General features: G+C 55.7%; 1 protein-coding gene across 1 annotated transcript; it reads left to right on the top strand.

The window, feature by feature from the left end:
- Nucleotides 1-8,967: 8,967 nt before the first annotated feature.
- Nucleotides 8,968-12,371, top strand: MST20 (Serine/threonine-protein kinase MST20; the record flags this gene model as incomplete). Its single annotated transcript, XM_037318811.1, has 4 exons — nucleotides 8,968-10,284; nucleotides 10,463-11,831; nucleotides 11,884-12,218; nucleotides 12,270-12,371. The coding sequence occupies 4 exons, from the start codon at nucleotides 8,968-8,970 to the stop codon at nucleotides 12,369-12,371; spliced, it is 3,123 nt and encodes a 1,040-aa protein (XP_037183705.1).
- Between the last annotated feature and the right edge of the window lie 1,131 nt (nucleotides 12,372-13,502).

Genomic DNA, 13,502 nt, shown 5'->3' with positions numbered 1-13,502 from the left:
GGGACGGCGAGGGCGAGGTTGACAGAATTGCAAATCCTGCCAATTGATGGTTGGGGGAGATGGAGAAGTCAGAGGGCGAGATGGACTCGAAGCTCGGATGGGATAAAGGGTGAGGTGGAAGTTTCTCGACTCCACGATGGTGTTCAATTGGGGATGGAATTTCTGGAGCTGGCAGGGATCCTTCTTCCAGAAAGGTTCCGCCTGCCAGTGGTGTCTCCACCTTGAGCTGCCCCATACTAAGCCTCAGCCACAACCTAAATTATGAAGGCGTCCTCGCACCGGCCAGGTGGCACTCGCTGGAGGGCCAGGACGGGGGACGGTTGGAGTCGGCCGTTGGACTCTCGGCACAGTTGGTGAGGCCAGCACATTCCAGACCGCCTTCTCATTGGACCTTTCAACCCCACACCGCTGAGCCACGTCCGGGAGCCAGCTCCGGATCACGTGGGGCTCGGCTTGACACAAGCCCGCCGCTATTCTCCGCCTGGTCTCCCTTGCCGGGCCAGATGGGGGCTATCGCCGGCCCGGAGTTCGGCCCGGGGCACGATGCTCCGAGATCTAGGGGTCCGTTCGTCCCGAGTTGCTCAAGATCGCGGTTTCAACGACGATGGCATCCGTGCGCTCTTCAAACATTGTGAACAACCTCAGAACAAAACCCGCCGAGGCAAGAGCTCGACTGGTTCGGTACCAATACCCATGTCACTATGCTTCGACTCTCGGTACGTTGAGGAGAGACCGCACATGTTGGAACAACCAGTTTGAAGTCGAACTGCCGGCAAAACACACAAATATAGAAAAGAATTTCGCAGGAACAGATTGATGCGGTTAAGGGTGACAAGCCGTCCGTAGATTGACTACTGACTACCGAAAGAGGATGGAGGCCGCAAGAGATATTAGACACGGGGATACAGACATTACCTGGAAAGAATTGGCAAGCTCCTCAGACCAGTCGCCCGTCACACCTTACCATCGGTATTCCCTTGAACAACTCGTGGTAGCTCGATCCTCTGAACGTAGGGTGGTTTGCAATGCCCAGTCCCAGCCAGACAATCGCACCAAAAGCAGCCCATCAAAGGCTCGCCATAGAAAGCCTCCATGTCCACGAGACCACACCAGGTCATCTCCTTACGTTGTACACAGCAACACAGCGCTAGCCAGCGACAACCTCTGCAAGATCCCCGCAACTTCAGTCCTGTGGTTACCCGGGCACTCTTGTATCGGAAAAAGAAAGCCCATCGCTGCTCTAGCGTCTGGAGGCGAAAGGCTGCCCCGTGGCAGACTGCAGGAATCTACGCAGCCTTGGCCAATCAGCAGAACCACGCACTCCCATTGCGAGATGTTAGCTGAAATCTCGCACCCTCCGAAGCACATGTCGCCCTCGCTGCGTGATCGTGGTAGACAGCGTGGGCTTGGTCGCTCCCAAAGCCCTTCGCAACGGTGAGTCCAGGGTCGTGAGTCGTACTAGCTGCAAGTTGGCACCATCGACATCATTGAGGCAATTCGGTTTCCGGCAAGAAGTAATGGGTTTGCTGTCGTCGCAAATCGCGACTGGCTGCTGCTCAATGCAGGGGCAAATGGCTCATTTGAGAGGCATCCTGCAGCCTGCAGGAACAACGGCAAGGGGGCTTTTGGCTTGTTGCAGGCACAAACAAGCATCCCACAGCTGTGCTACGTGGCCAGACATGGCCGGAGAGAGACATGCCGTGGTTGGCAGCTTGCGACTGACAGCCTCTCGAAAATACCGTCTCAGACCAAGCCTTCGTTCGCAGGCGTTCTGGCACTCGTCAGGTGAGCTTGGGAGGAAATAGATGCGGACGAATCCCAAGGCGTCCGGAACGAGAACGGGGTAGCACGATGACTGAGACGACGACGGATACGCTGGGATTATGTTAATTCTGCTCTGAACAGCTCTGCTGACACGAAGCTGAGCCTTTGATTAAGAGAAACTTGGGAGACAAACAAAGCCTCCATGTCCTGTCCTCCAGGATCGGCGGAACCTTGTTGCCCTCCAGCATATCTCATCGTTCTGCGTGGAGCGGAGACGAGCACCTGGTAATAGTCACCACCGGGCTTTTCCTCGACTTTTGTGGTGATGTGGCAAAGATGCACGCACGCGCCGCAGCCAGACTTTTCAATGCGAGCAAGACGAATGATTCGCTGTCATGACATGATTCATGGCTAGCTTTTTGGAGGACCCGGCAACAGCTCTCCTGAGCCGTCGAGCTCGTGTCCTGAAAGGGATGATCCATGAATGAGGGCTCCTGTCAGACATAGTAATCGCGGGGTCTTCTAAACAGCAGCATTTGGAGCAAAAGTTCGGCGGCAAACCTCGGTAGATGGCCTTTGCGGCCCTGAAAGCTCGCTGTTCGGGGAAGCCGCGTCTTCTGGCGTCGGCAATCTCATCAATCGCGTTGTCGTGATTTGCAGAAAATGCCTGGGCAATTAGGCCCGCGTCACATGTGGGCGATGGTAGCGAAAGCTGGTTCGCACGCAGGCTCGTGGATTGGAGAAGGGACGTATGGCTTCATCAGCGCCAATGCAACCGTGGAACGACCTTGACCGAATGTGGCGCCCTCCTTTAAAGACAGCTGCCCACGACGGCAGGGTGTGATATGAGATCGGGGACGGGGCAGGCCGTGAATCACTGGCGAAGTTGGACGAATCTCGCGTCCCGATGGTGCGGATGGATGGCTTCATCTCGTTGCAATCCAGAACTGGGACGAAGCAGCGAGTGGGCTTTGGTCTTGGGCGGCGAGTCCCCCAAAGGAGGAATGATGATGGCATTTGGCGCGAGTTCCTTGGTGGCATCCCCGTCTGGTTTGTTGTCGACCCTGGTACGGGAACGGGACCTTATTTTACTGGTGTAACGGTCTCAGTGGTGCGTGCAGTGGACGCTTGAGAAAACGGCTCCCGCCGCCGTCTGGGCGATTGCAGACCAGCGTTGGCCCGTTTCGTGTCCTCCAACCAGACAGACGCGTTGGCAACTGTGGCCCGCGCGGGCGTGTGAAGCTGAACGGTTCAAGCCTGCGCAGACACACATTCAGCATGCAGATGCAGAAGGGCACGGACGTTGGGGTTGATGACGGGATGGGACGGGATGCTTAGAGCCTTACATAGTAGACAACCTTGGAGAGTGAGAGGTGTATGGTATGTACTTACGCCGTACCAACCTAGTTTTGGGATGCGGTAGTGTGGGTGGGTGGGCAGAGGGAGAAGCAGGTGTTGCATGCTGCTACCTTTGCAGTGAGAGAGCTTTGGGGGCGCGGACGTGAGTGTCTGGAAGAAGAGGAGAATTCAATGCCGGCGAGGATAAGACGCGGAGAAAAAAACCAAAGACTGGCGCGATGAAGCATTACCTGGACCCTTTGTGGAGCAAGGAAGTCCAAGTGCCCGATGGCTTGAAACAAGATGTAAATTCCCAAGGGCAGGCCCGCCGGCCCCGGTGAGCACTGGCATCCGCCGGGCCCTAGCACCCACTTCACTGGCACTGGATGGACCTTGGACCTGAGGTGGGCAGAACGGAGGGTCGTTCCGTACCAAAGTGCCATTATCATGGACGTGAGCCTTGAGGAGAGGGTCTTGGTCTGCTTCACCTGTGGTAGGTAGGTACGAAAATGGATACATACGCTAGATGATGGCGCTCACCTGAAATAGAGAGATGAAGACGGAAGCGAATTGGAACAGAATGGAACGGTTCGGCTTTCTTCTGGACCTCCAATGGCTGGCGGCCAACGGTCAGCCTAGCCTGGTAAGAAGATACTTTGCACCTGTCAGGTCAGCGAGTGGGGAAAAGAAGGAGCTTGGAAGATTCCGAATTGCTTACGGCCTGCCTTTGAACATGCAGGAAACAGACTTTGGTTGTTTCTCGCCGGCGCGGGCTGAGTTGACTGCTGCATGTGCATGTCAGCGACAGCGGGCATTGAGCTTAAGATACACGACCCCTTGAGATAAGGTAAGGTGAGGTAGGTAAGGCAGGCAAGCACGGCTGCACGCAAGATGCCCAAGCTCCCGTCTATTGATTGGAATGCACTTGCTTCAATTGCTCTCCGGATATCGCAATCGGAAGGCAGCTCAAGGTATCGAGGTAAGGGGGTTCTTTCCAATCCAATGGCACTGGCAATGGCAATGGCAATGGCAATGGCAATGGCAATGGCAATGTCATTGTCAGTCAATGGCAGGAGCGTTGCATTCATTACCTGCCTTGCCTTACCTAAGGCAGTGGAGGCAGGTACCTTACTTGCCCGCAGCGTGCTTACCTTACTTCGCCTAGTAAGGGTACTTCCAGGACCATTCATCTCGGTCAGCGGCTGCTCAGTTCACCAAGTCTTCATCCCGTCTCACGCCCCATTTCATATCTCCCGTCTCTCCTCGTGCCCCAGTACGACGAAATCTCTGTTCATACGGTTGCAATCACTAGCAGAGACTGTGTCGCAACAAGAAACCATCTCCCTGTCGGCGTAATCAAGGTCAGCTCAAACAGACTATGGACTAAAAAAATAAATAAATAAAATTGAAGCTCGGCCAAAAAAAACAAAAAAGCAAACGCCTTCATCTCGTCTCTCAGTGCTTTCCCCTCCCTCCAATCACCCCAATCCCGACTCCCCCCTCCCCCCTCCCCTCTTTTTCCCAGCTTCCCCTCCATGTGTCTCCGAGCTGGCAGCTGGGGGCCCTCTGCGCTCAAGGTCGTCCGTCGCATAACAACCATCACATCATACCGGCCTCGACCTCAAACCAGAATCGACCATCATGTCCGCTGTTGCATGCACCATTTAGCCTCTTACGCCCGTATGTACCTACTTATCTTCATACAATGGCATCCGTCTCCGTACAGGTTTAGGGTGCAGATACACGTCTGCAGTGCCGGAAGCTGCCTTTCTGAGGACATCTGTACCTAAGACGAGCATGCAGTCTGCCGTCACGGCGCACATACGTCAACCAGAAACGCATCTTGGTGGCCAAAACTGTGCCTCACTTGCTAACAGACCTGCGAATACCGACCCGAACAAGGGCCTGTCCTTGCGTCCTTACGAACCACTGTCTGCATACTGGCTCGCTGCACACCAACTGGCCGGGTCCGCGGCGTCTGAGGTGATCCCAAAACCCCAGCCATTGAATTCGGCCATGCCCTGTCTTGCCCTGCAGTCTCCTTTCAGTGTCTTGCTCCAGCCCAGATTCAAGACCCACGGTGCCTCAGTTTCTTCCTCTCTCTCACTGGACCCCCGCCGCAGCCAGAGACCGGCGACCGCCACATCGACCGCGACCGTAACGGCGACCCTTAATGACCCTTGGCCGTTGGAACCCTGGCCTTACCGCACCGCATGGCGCACTACCACTAGAGCCGCCCAACGATCAGCAGGTTCCGTCAAGCGGAGACGCCCATCCGGCTGCTAAGATTGTTCAAGGATCGACCGTCAGGTCGAAGCTCCAGCAGCACGCAGTCAACTGGAGCAGAGCACCGACTGCTACTAACCGACTTGAAGATAGCTAGCTACGGATGGCAGGCATGCGAGCTTCTACGCTTCTGCGTTCCTCCCGAGGTAATCAGTTGTTGGCCTTGGACCACAGACAGGGCCCAGGAATTGCACCAGCCGTCCTGGCTCTCCTACCCTCTCAAACACGCCAGCTTCGAATCGAAGACGGGAGATTGGAGCTAACATCCAGGTCCAAGGTCCCGAACCGCACCCGAAAGACTTGCTTTAGCATAACTCTTGGTGAGGAGGAGAGCTCAGACTGGCACGATATACCGTAATTAGGCACTCAGCATCTATTCTGGGTACGAGTTTCTGTAGTACGATGTGCCGCCGTGGCTACAAGCACGCCCCTCCTCCTCCTCTGCTTCCACCTCTTCTAGCGCCCGATACCTGGCATCGCTCTTGTGCCTGTTCGACTCCCTCTCTCGATTCGAGTACCACGAAAAATGCTCTGCGACTCTTCGGTGATTTCTTAACCTTCTAGGCCAGTTCGTCCCGCCTGTGGTGGAGCTTGTGTGCCCCCCCTAGGCATCGTCTTTTTGTGCCTAGTGTCGCGGGACTTCTAGCCTTGCCCGGGTGATGGAAGTGAGGGGCAGTCATCCAACGAAGGAGATTGTAGTGGGCTGTCCTTGGAAAACATCACACTGTGCGAAGTGAAGGCGGGAGCACTACCTCATGGCATCATCTCATCATGTCTGATCCTCCTGTCTGTCCACCACCATCTCCAGCACCCTGGACGGCCTACAGCCCCGTGTGGCTCTACGCGCAGGTAGCCTCATCGACTCGTTTTTGGAACACTTGCCTCTAAGCGAGAGAACAATGTCGAAGAAGTGGTGCGAACGGACATGGCGAAGAAGAAAGGACGCCGGGTAGCAGGCGCTTAGAAACACAAGATTTCTTGACATTCATTTCCGCAGGGCCTGACAGTCCACTTCGGCCGAGATGGTTTCAACATTGGGCAAGGTGCATTGGGCGACTTTGTACAGAGTGAAACCATGTATGGCAGATATGGTAGTGGTGACTGAACACGGCGCGCCGCGGCGGCTCCTCCCAGATGACCCCAGATGACGAGATGAGATCATGAGAGGCACGTTGCAAATGTGCAACATCTGGAGGTGGTATTTCACGCAATATCGTTTCTTCTTCGGCAGCGGCACATGGAGGAGGTTCCAGCAGCACTTGGCCAAGCCCAGCTCTCAGCAGCCCCGTCCGTCACCCATCCAGCAGGCGACCAGTGAGGATGGGCGGGCTGGTCGGCAACTCGATTCGTCTTGCCCTGTAACACACATCTTTGGGGCTGCTCGTTGGTTCATCGAGTCTTGTACTAAGTTTCCGTCCGTCTTGGATTGCTTGACTTACTCTTCCTCACCTCGGAATCAGTCCCAGTGGCACACACACAGCACGTACTGATATCGAGGCGCGGGATGGAGTGCGGCACACTGTCTTACTTGGAAGGCAAGGTACCTTAGGTAGCGTTCACAGATGCATGCCTTAGGTAAGGCGAGGTCGTGGTGCGTCCTAGCAAGGGCTGTCTCCGTCATCTCATAGATGATAGCGCAGGATGAAAAGGAAAAAAAAAAAAAAAAAAAAAAAGAGGGGATACACTTTCGGGGCAATTGGAAGTGTGAGCCTGAAGTGAGTGCGAGGGGCGGGGCGGGGGGAGGGGGAACGGGGGAGACAGAAGTCGGGCGGTACGTCCCCAATACGTACCGTCCATCTCCCCTCCACACCAAACGGCCACACGGCCACACGGCCCCCAGCCTAACGTTAGCCCAGGCCTGAGTCCCGTCTCCGTCCATTCATCGTTCCGTTTACCCACGCCCAATCCCACTCACACGCCACGACCAGTGAGTGCACAGTCTCCCATGTGCCCCTGCCCCACCTTCTGAGTGAGAGAGTGTTTTTTTATTATTTTATTTTATTTTCCTTTCGCAGTGGGAAGATTGGGAGGAGGGGAGCTGCTGGTGACGACGGGTGGGGAGAATGGGAAGAGACAACCACCACACGCATGCCTTACACACACTCACACTCTGCTGATTGGTATTGCTGAGCAAGAGACAGGCTGTGGCAGCCAATCCAAAGACTTGCTGCAGATACCGATGAGGCCGAACTGCACCGCATCTCTGCCATCCCGTTCTTTCCTGGCCTGTCATCTTCCTACGTATCTTCGTCCCGCAGGCTTCCCCAAGACCCAATCCTGCAGTCCAGATAGCAAGAAGAGTGACCCCGAACAGTGAGCTGCCAGTCTGCTTGGCTTAGAGAGGTCATCCCCGTCCTCATCCACCAGAAAACAACAACACAATAACAAGTCAACAACGAAGCAGAACCCACACAGTCCGGAATCCACCCTGACTCCATCCAAGCATAGCCAGCAGCCAGTGACAGCCACACTAGCGTCACAGCGAACCCGGTCCGTCAATCAGTGCCACTGCCCACCTCACTGTCTACGGATACCGTACCGCCCAACCAGCACGGAACAGATACCGCTGTACCTTACCCTGGATATGGGTTTTTGTCGCCGCTGCCTCTTCCATTGCTGCCGGTGTGGTCCTGTTTCCTCTTCTGTGGCGTGTGTGTGTGTGTGTGTGTGTTGGCTGGTATCCGTACCGCCGGCGCAGACAACTGGTCCTGAGAAATCCAGTTCCCTCAGTTCCTTGTTGATGACATTGCTGCTACTACCTATGCTACTTCCCAATCAATACCACGCAAGGTGCGCCGTACATACCAGCCGCCATACTTCAGACGCCCAAACATTAGACACCCTTTCCCGGTCCAGCGTCCCAGTCCCAAATCCTGGTTCCAGGTTTCCCAATCCCAGTCCCGTTCTGTCGAAGGAAGAAACAGAAAAAAAAGACGAGAGGGAAAAAAAAAGCTACGTCTACATTACGGATACCTGACCAGCCAGTGACCACCGGCCCTGACTGAATGAGTCCACCATCTACCACCACCGAACCTCTACCTTACCTCTCGAGCACACGCACATACTGGACGGCAGGGAACAGCATCGCATTGTGCCCGTACCGCATATTATTATTATTATTTCCTCCTCACACACCCTCCTACAATTCATACCCTCTTTACACCTCTTGCACTATTACCATTGCCGCCGACTGCTGCCGCTGCTGCTGCTCCTGCGTAAAATATACACACACAGACAGCCCGACCCGACACAGCTAAGCAAAGCAAGCAAGCTACCTTACTACGGGCGACTGCGTACCTTTCATTACTGCGTCTGTCTGTCTGTTACCTCCCATACCTTACCTTATCCTCGCCGTATCTATCGTAAGGTGCTGTACCGACACTTTTGCTGCCCGCCCGCCCTGCTTCTGCTGCTGCTGTACCGCACCGCTCCGCACCGCACCGCCAGCCGTCCGTACCTTTCCCTTTTCCTCCTACCTTCGCTTCCCAAGTCCCAGGCCGGGTCCCCTTCTTTCTTTCTTTCGACGACGATTAGCACCGCCCGGTTTGGTTTTACTTTTAGACTTTGTAGGGGCGTATCATGGACGGCAGCCAGAGCACATCCACGTCCAACGGCTCGTCGCAACGTCGCAGGCTCACCAAGAAACCTCCCCCTTCGTACCATACCCACACCCGCTCGTCGAGTGGCCTCGATGGTGGCATCGACACCAGGTCTCTCCAGAGCAAACGCAGCTCGACCAGCTTGAAGCGCGCTCCTTCCGCTCCACCTGTGCGGACGACCCCCTCAAACGCTGCTTCAGCTCATAGTTCTCCCCGTCACCTCCCCTCAAGTCAGACGCACCTTCCCAATCCCTCCCCCATCCTGCCTCAGGGTCAGTTCGCCGCCGCCAACAACGCCAACGCCAACTCCCTCTCGCTCTCACTCTCAAACAACTCGCACTCACACTCCGTCGCTCCTTCCCCCAGTGCTGCGTCCTTTCATAACACCAGCATTAACCACCTTCACAACCACCACCAGCCCGCCGTGAACCTGAACCTGAACCAGAACCAGAACCAGAACCCCCAGTCCGCGTCCCACCCGACGACAGCTCAGGTGCAGGCCCAGGCCCAGGCGCAGCCTCAGACCTCCTCCTCCACCTTTCACAACGCTGCTTCCGCTTCCTACGCTGTTCACCCTCACCACCAGCAGAACTTTAGCCACCAAAACAACAACAACCACCTCCTCCACCACCACAACCTGCTGCACAACAACTTCTCGACCAACAACAACAACAACAACAACAACAACAGCAGCTCCTCCTCCAACTCCAACAGCGGTCCCGTCGGCATCGGTGTCGGTGTTGGCATCGGCATCGCACAATCCAGTGATTCCTCCGTAGCTGACCCCAGCGCGCCTCTCTCGTCGCAACCCCACGACGAATTCATCGGCGCTCCCTTCGACGGCGCTGCCGTCCTGAGCCGCATCGAGCAGACAAAGTCCCCCGTCGCCCAGTCTCACCCGCTGCCTCTCCAGCACCCTCACCCTCACCAGCATCAGGCACCCGCCGCCTACCAGCGCCAGAACGCCCCCACGCCGCTGCTCAAGTCTGTCACCGACACGCGCATCACAAAGAGCCCCCGACTGCGACAGTCCCAGAGCTTCACGAACGATTCCTCCTCCTCAATGATGAACGAAAAATCACAAGGCGGTCGGGTGACGGAGAACTCAATGATCAGCCCCAAGAGATACTCGGACGAGGCAAAGGAGCCCCGTATGGGCATCCTGCGCAAGAAGTCGGGCTTCTCTGGCTTCATGAACAGTCTGGTCGGCACCCCAAAGAAGCCTGTCATCTCGGCACCAGAGAATCCCGTCCATGTCACCCACGTCGGCTACGACAGCTCTACCGGCCAGTTTACCGTCAGTCGCCCCCCCTCTCCCCTTCCTGCTCCTGCCTCTTTTTTGGCAATCGCTCCTCAATTCTTGAATCGCCTTATTTTTTGCCTCTTTCCCCCCCCCCCCTCTCTCGCCTTCCTCTTTTCGTCCCCGCCCCTCTCCTTTGTCCCGAGTCTCGTGTGGCTGACGTGTGATTGTTCAGGGTCTTCCGAAAGAATGGCAGAGATTGATCAACGAAAGTGGAATTCCCGAGAAGGAACGCAGGGAGAACCCCCAGACCATGGTTGACATCATCACATTCTACAAGGAAACGACCGAAAAGCCAGCCGAGGATCAGGTTTTGGAGAAGTTCCACGATGCAAGAGCGCCTGATTACCGCCAATATGCAAATGCAAGCAACTCACCGTCGGGTGCCATGTCGCCGGGCATGTATCCGCCAACAACTTATATGGGTATGTCTCCGATGATCAGTCCACCTGCGAGCCCTAGGTTTCCAACTGTCAATCATGAAGGATCTTTTGAGAACCCCCGCCAACCGCCCCCCGTACCAGGAGTCGGAGGCTCCAAAGGCCCCGGTAAAGATGTGAATCTCATGCCCAGTCGCCCGGCCCCGAAGCCCCCCGTCAGCCTCCCGATGAGGTCTGCTCCGTCGCCCTACCCCGCCAAGGACTCCGGCATTGGAATGTCTCAGCCCGGCGAAGACCTGCCCCCGGTCGCATACCAACCGCCCAAGGAGAACGTCCCCATGCTTCCCGAAGAGCATCGTGGAGAGCACCGATCCCGATCCCGATCCAACTCGCGTGTTGGCGCCTCGCCCGGCTACGTCCCCCCAACACCTAACCCTCAAAATGCCCAGGCGAACGTTTACCAGCAGCAACTCATGCAACAGCAGCAGGAGCAGGCCCTCGCGCAGGCTCAGGCCGCCATGACTGGCCAGGGCCAGATTGGTCGCGCTCCCAGCAAGAGACAGCCCGCCCAGCAGCCGACCCCTCCTCAATCGCAGTATCCTCAAGGCCCCACAAACGGAGGTCCCGGCCAGCGACAGCAGGTTGGCGTTGCTGGCGCTCCTGGCTCCAGACCCCGCCGCCAGAGACAGAGCACCGGTATCGACGTCGTCGCCGCCCTCAAGCGCATTTGTTCCGATGGCGATCCCCGTGAGGTGTACAAGAACTTCAACAAGATTGGCCAGGGTGCCTCCGGTGGCGTGTACACGGGATACGAGCGAGGCTCCAACCGATTGGTGGCTATTAAGCAGATGAACCTGGAGCAGCAACCGAAGAAGGACCTGATTATCAACGAGATCTTGGTCATGAAGGACAGCTCGCACCCCAACATTGTCAACTTCATCGACAGCTACCTTTGCGGAGGCGAGCTCTGGGTTGTCATGGAGTTCATGGAGGGCGGTAGTCTCACGGATGTTGTTACCTTCAACATCATGACTGAGGGACAAATCGCTTCCGTCTGCCGAGAGACGCTGAAGGGTCTGCAGCACCTGCACTCTAAGGGAGTCATCCACCGCGACATCAAGTCCGACAACATTCTCCTGTCGATGGAGGGCAACATCAAGCTGAGTACGAACGCCCTCGTTCCATTACGGTGCGTGGAAATACTGACGTCGAACAGCTGATTTCGGATTCTGCGCGACAATCAACGAGGCCCAGAACAAGCGCACCACGATGGTCGGTACGCCGTATTGGATGGCTCCCGAGGTCGTCACGCGTAAGGAGTACGGACGCAAGGTCGACATCTGGTCTCTGGGTATCATGGCCATTGAGATGATCGAGGGCGAGCCGCCATACCTGACCGAGTCTCCTCTGAGAGCCTTGTGGTTGATCGCCACAAACGGCACCCCTCAGATCAAGGAGGAGGCCCAGCTGTCGCCAGTTTTCCGCGACTTCCTCTACTTTGCACTCAAGGTCGACCCGGAGAAGAGAGCCAGCGCGCATGACCTCCTTAGAGTAGGTTCTTCACTCACACGTTCCAAACACAGTGTACTAATTTTCTTGCAGCATGAGTTCATGAAGGGATGTGTTGATCTCGCTCAACTTTCACCGTTGGTCCGCGCCGCTAGGGAAGCACGTCTCGCAGAAAAGGCTAGGAAGGGACAGTAGGGCACCTTCGGCCATGCGTCCAGAAGCATCTTTCGGCGGTTGGCTCATCGACATTAATCACGACCTTGACGACAACCACAAGCCTCCACAAGTGGGCTGTCCTTACCTGTGCACTGAGATACCCCAGGAAGTTTTTTTGTTTGCCTTGGCACAAACAACTCGATGCCTTGCATCTACTCACAGCACGCTTTCGTTCAATCTGGAACTGACCCCACCTGGTTCTCTTTTGGATTTGCTAGAAAGACTAGTGCATTGAGTGCGCGCCATGGTTGGCAGACTTTCGAACCCGATCATAACTCTACTTGCTTTCAAGATACCACGTCAGAGGAGACCAGCCCAATTCGGCATGGACTCTCTGGCCTTTCTTTTTTTTTTCTTTTTCCGACGACTTATGCGCGCATCCCATCCAGCATCAGCACTTGTTGGCGACCAAGCAAAGTCTCTTTACTCATGGTTCTTTCTGTTACGCATTACATAGAGGCGGCCACGATCATGGACTCGCCAGCTTGCCTCAATGCCAGGCCTTTGGTTGTATACGGACAACCCTCTCATCTCATTGGATTGAGACATCCACTTTGGACCAATCATGTTTCCGTGGGGGTGGTGACAAATGTCACCTAGGAAAGTCGGTCGCTGAGAGAGGAGATGAGACGATGAATCGCACGATCTGATTTGGCCAGCGGGAATGGGCGGCCAACTCAAATTTTTCGGGGCAGGCAGGCAAACCCCCTTTCAAACCTGTCGTGTGGGATTTTTTTTTCTGTTTTCACGGAACATCCGAAAAGAAAAAGGGATCGATTTTTCAGACGAGACGTCGACGGACAGATACGAGAGGCCAGGTTCTTAGGCTTTCATTTCTCCTGGTCCCATGTGTCTCTTTTCCCACACAGGTGGAACTCTCTACAGGTCGTGCACACAAGAGGAGCAATCACCGAGGAGGTGGTTTAGTCTAGACTCGACTAGGTACAGGAATGACCCCATTCAGGCCGAGCAGGCCGAGGAAAGTTTTGAAAAAAAAAAAAAAAAGGAAGTTTTCGCCCCCTGCGTGATGTGTGATGTCGGACCCGCGATCTTGCTTATTTCCACCGTCGTCCCCTCCGTGCCTCGCGCGATTGGCCTAATGGCTGCGTT

The sequence above is a fragment of the Colletotrichum aenigma genome (genome assembly GCF_013390185.1).
Source record: "Colletotrichum aenigma strain Cg56 chromosome Unknown KSG_Cg56_contig02, whole genome shotgun sequence".
Lineage (NCBI taxonomy): Eukaryota > Fungi > Ascomycota > Sordariomycetes > Glomerellales > Glomerellaceae > Colletotrichum > Colletotrichum aenigma.
This window is presented reverse-complemented; position numbering and strand designations above follow the sequence as displayed.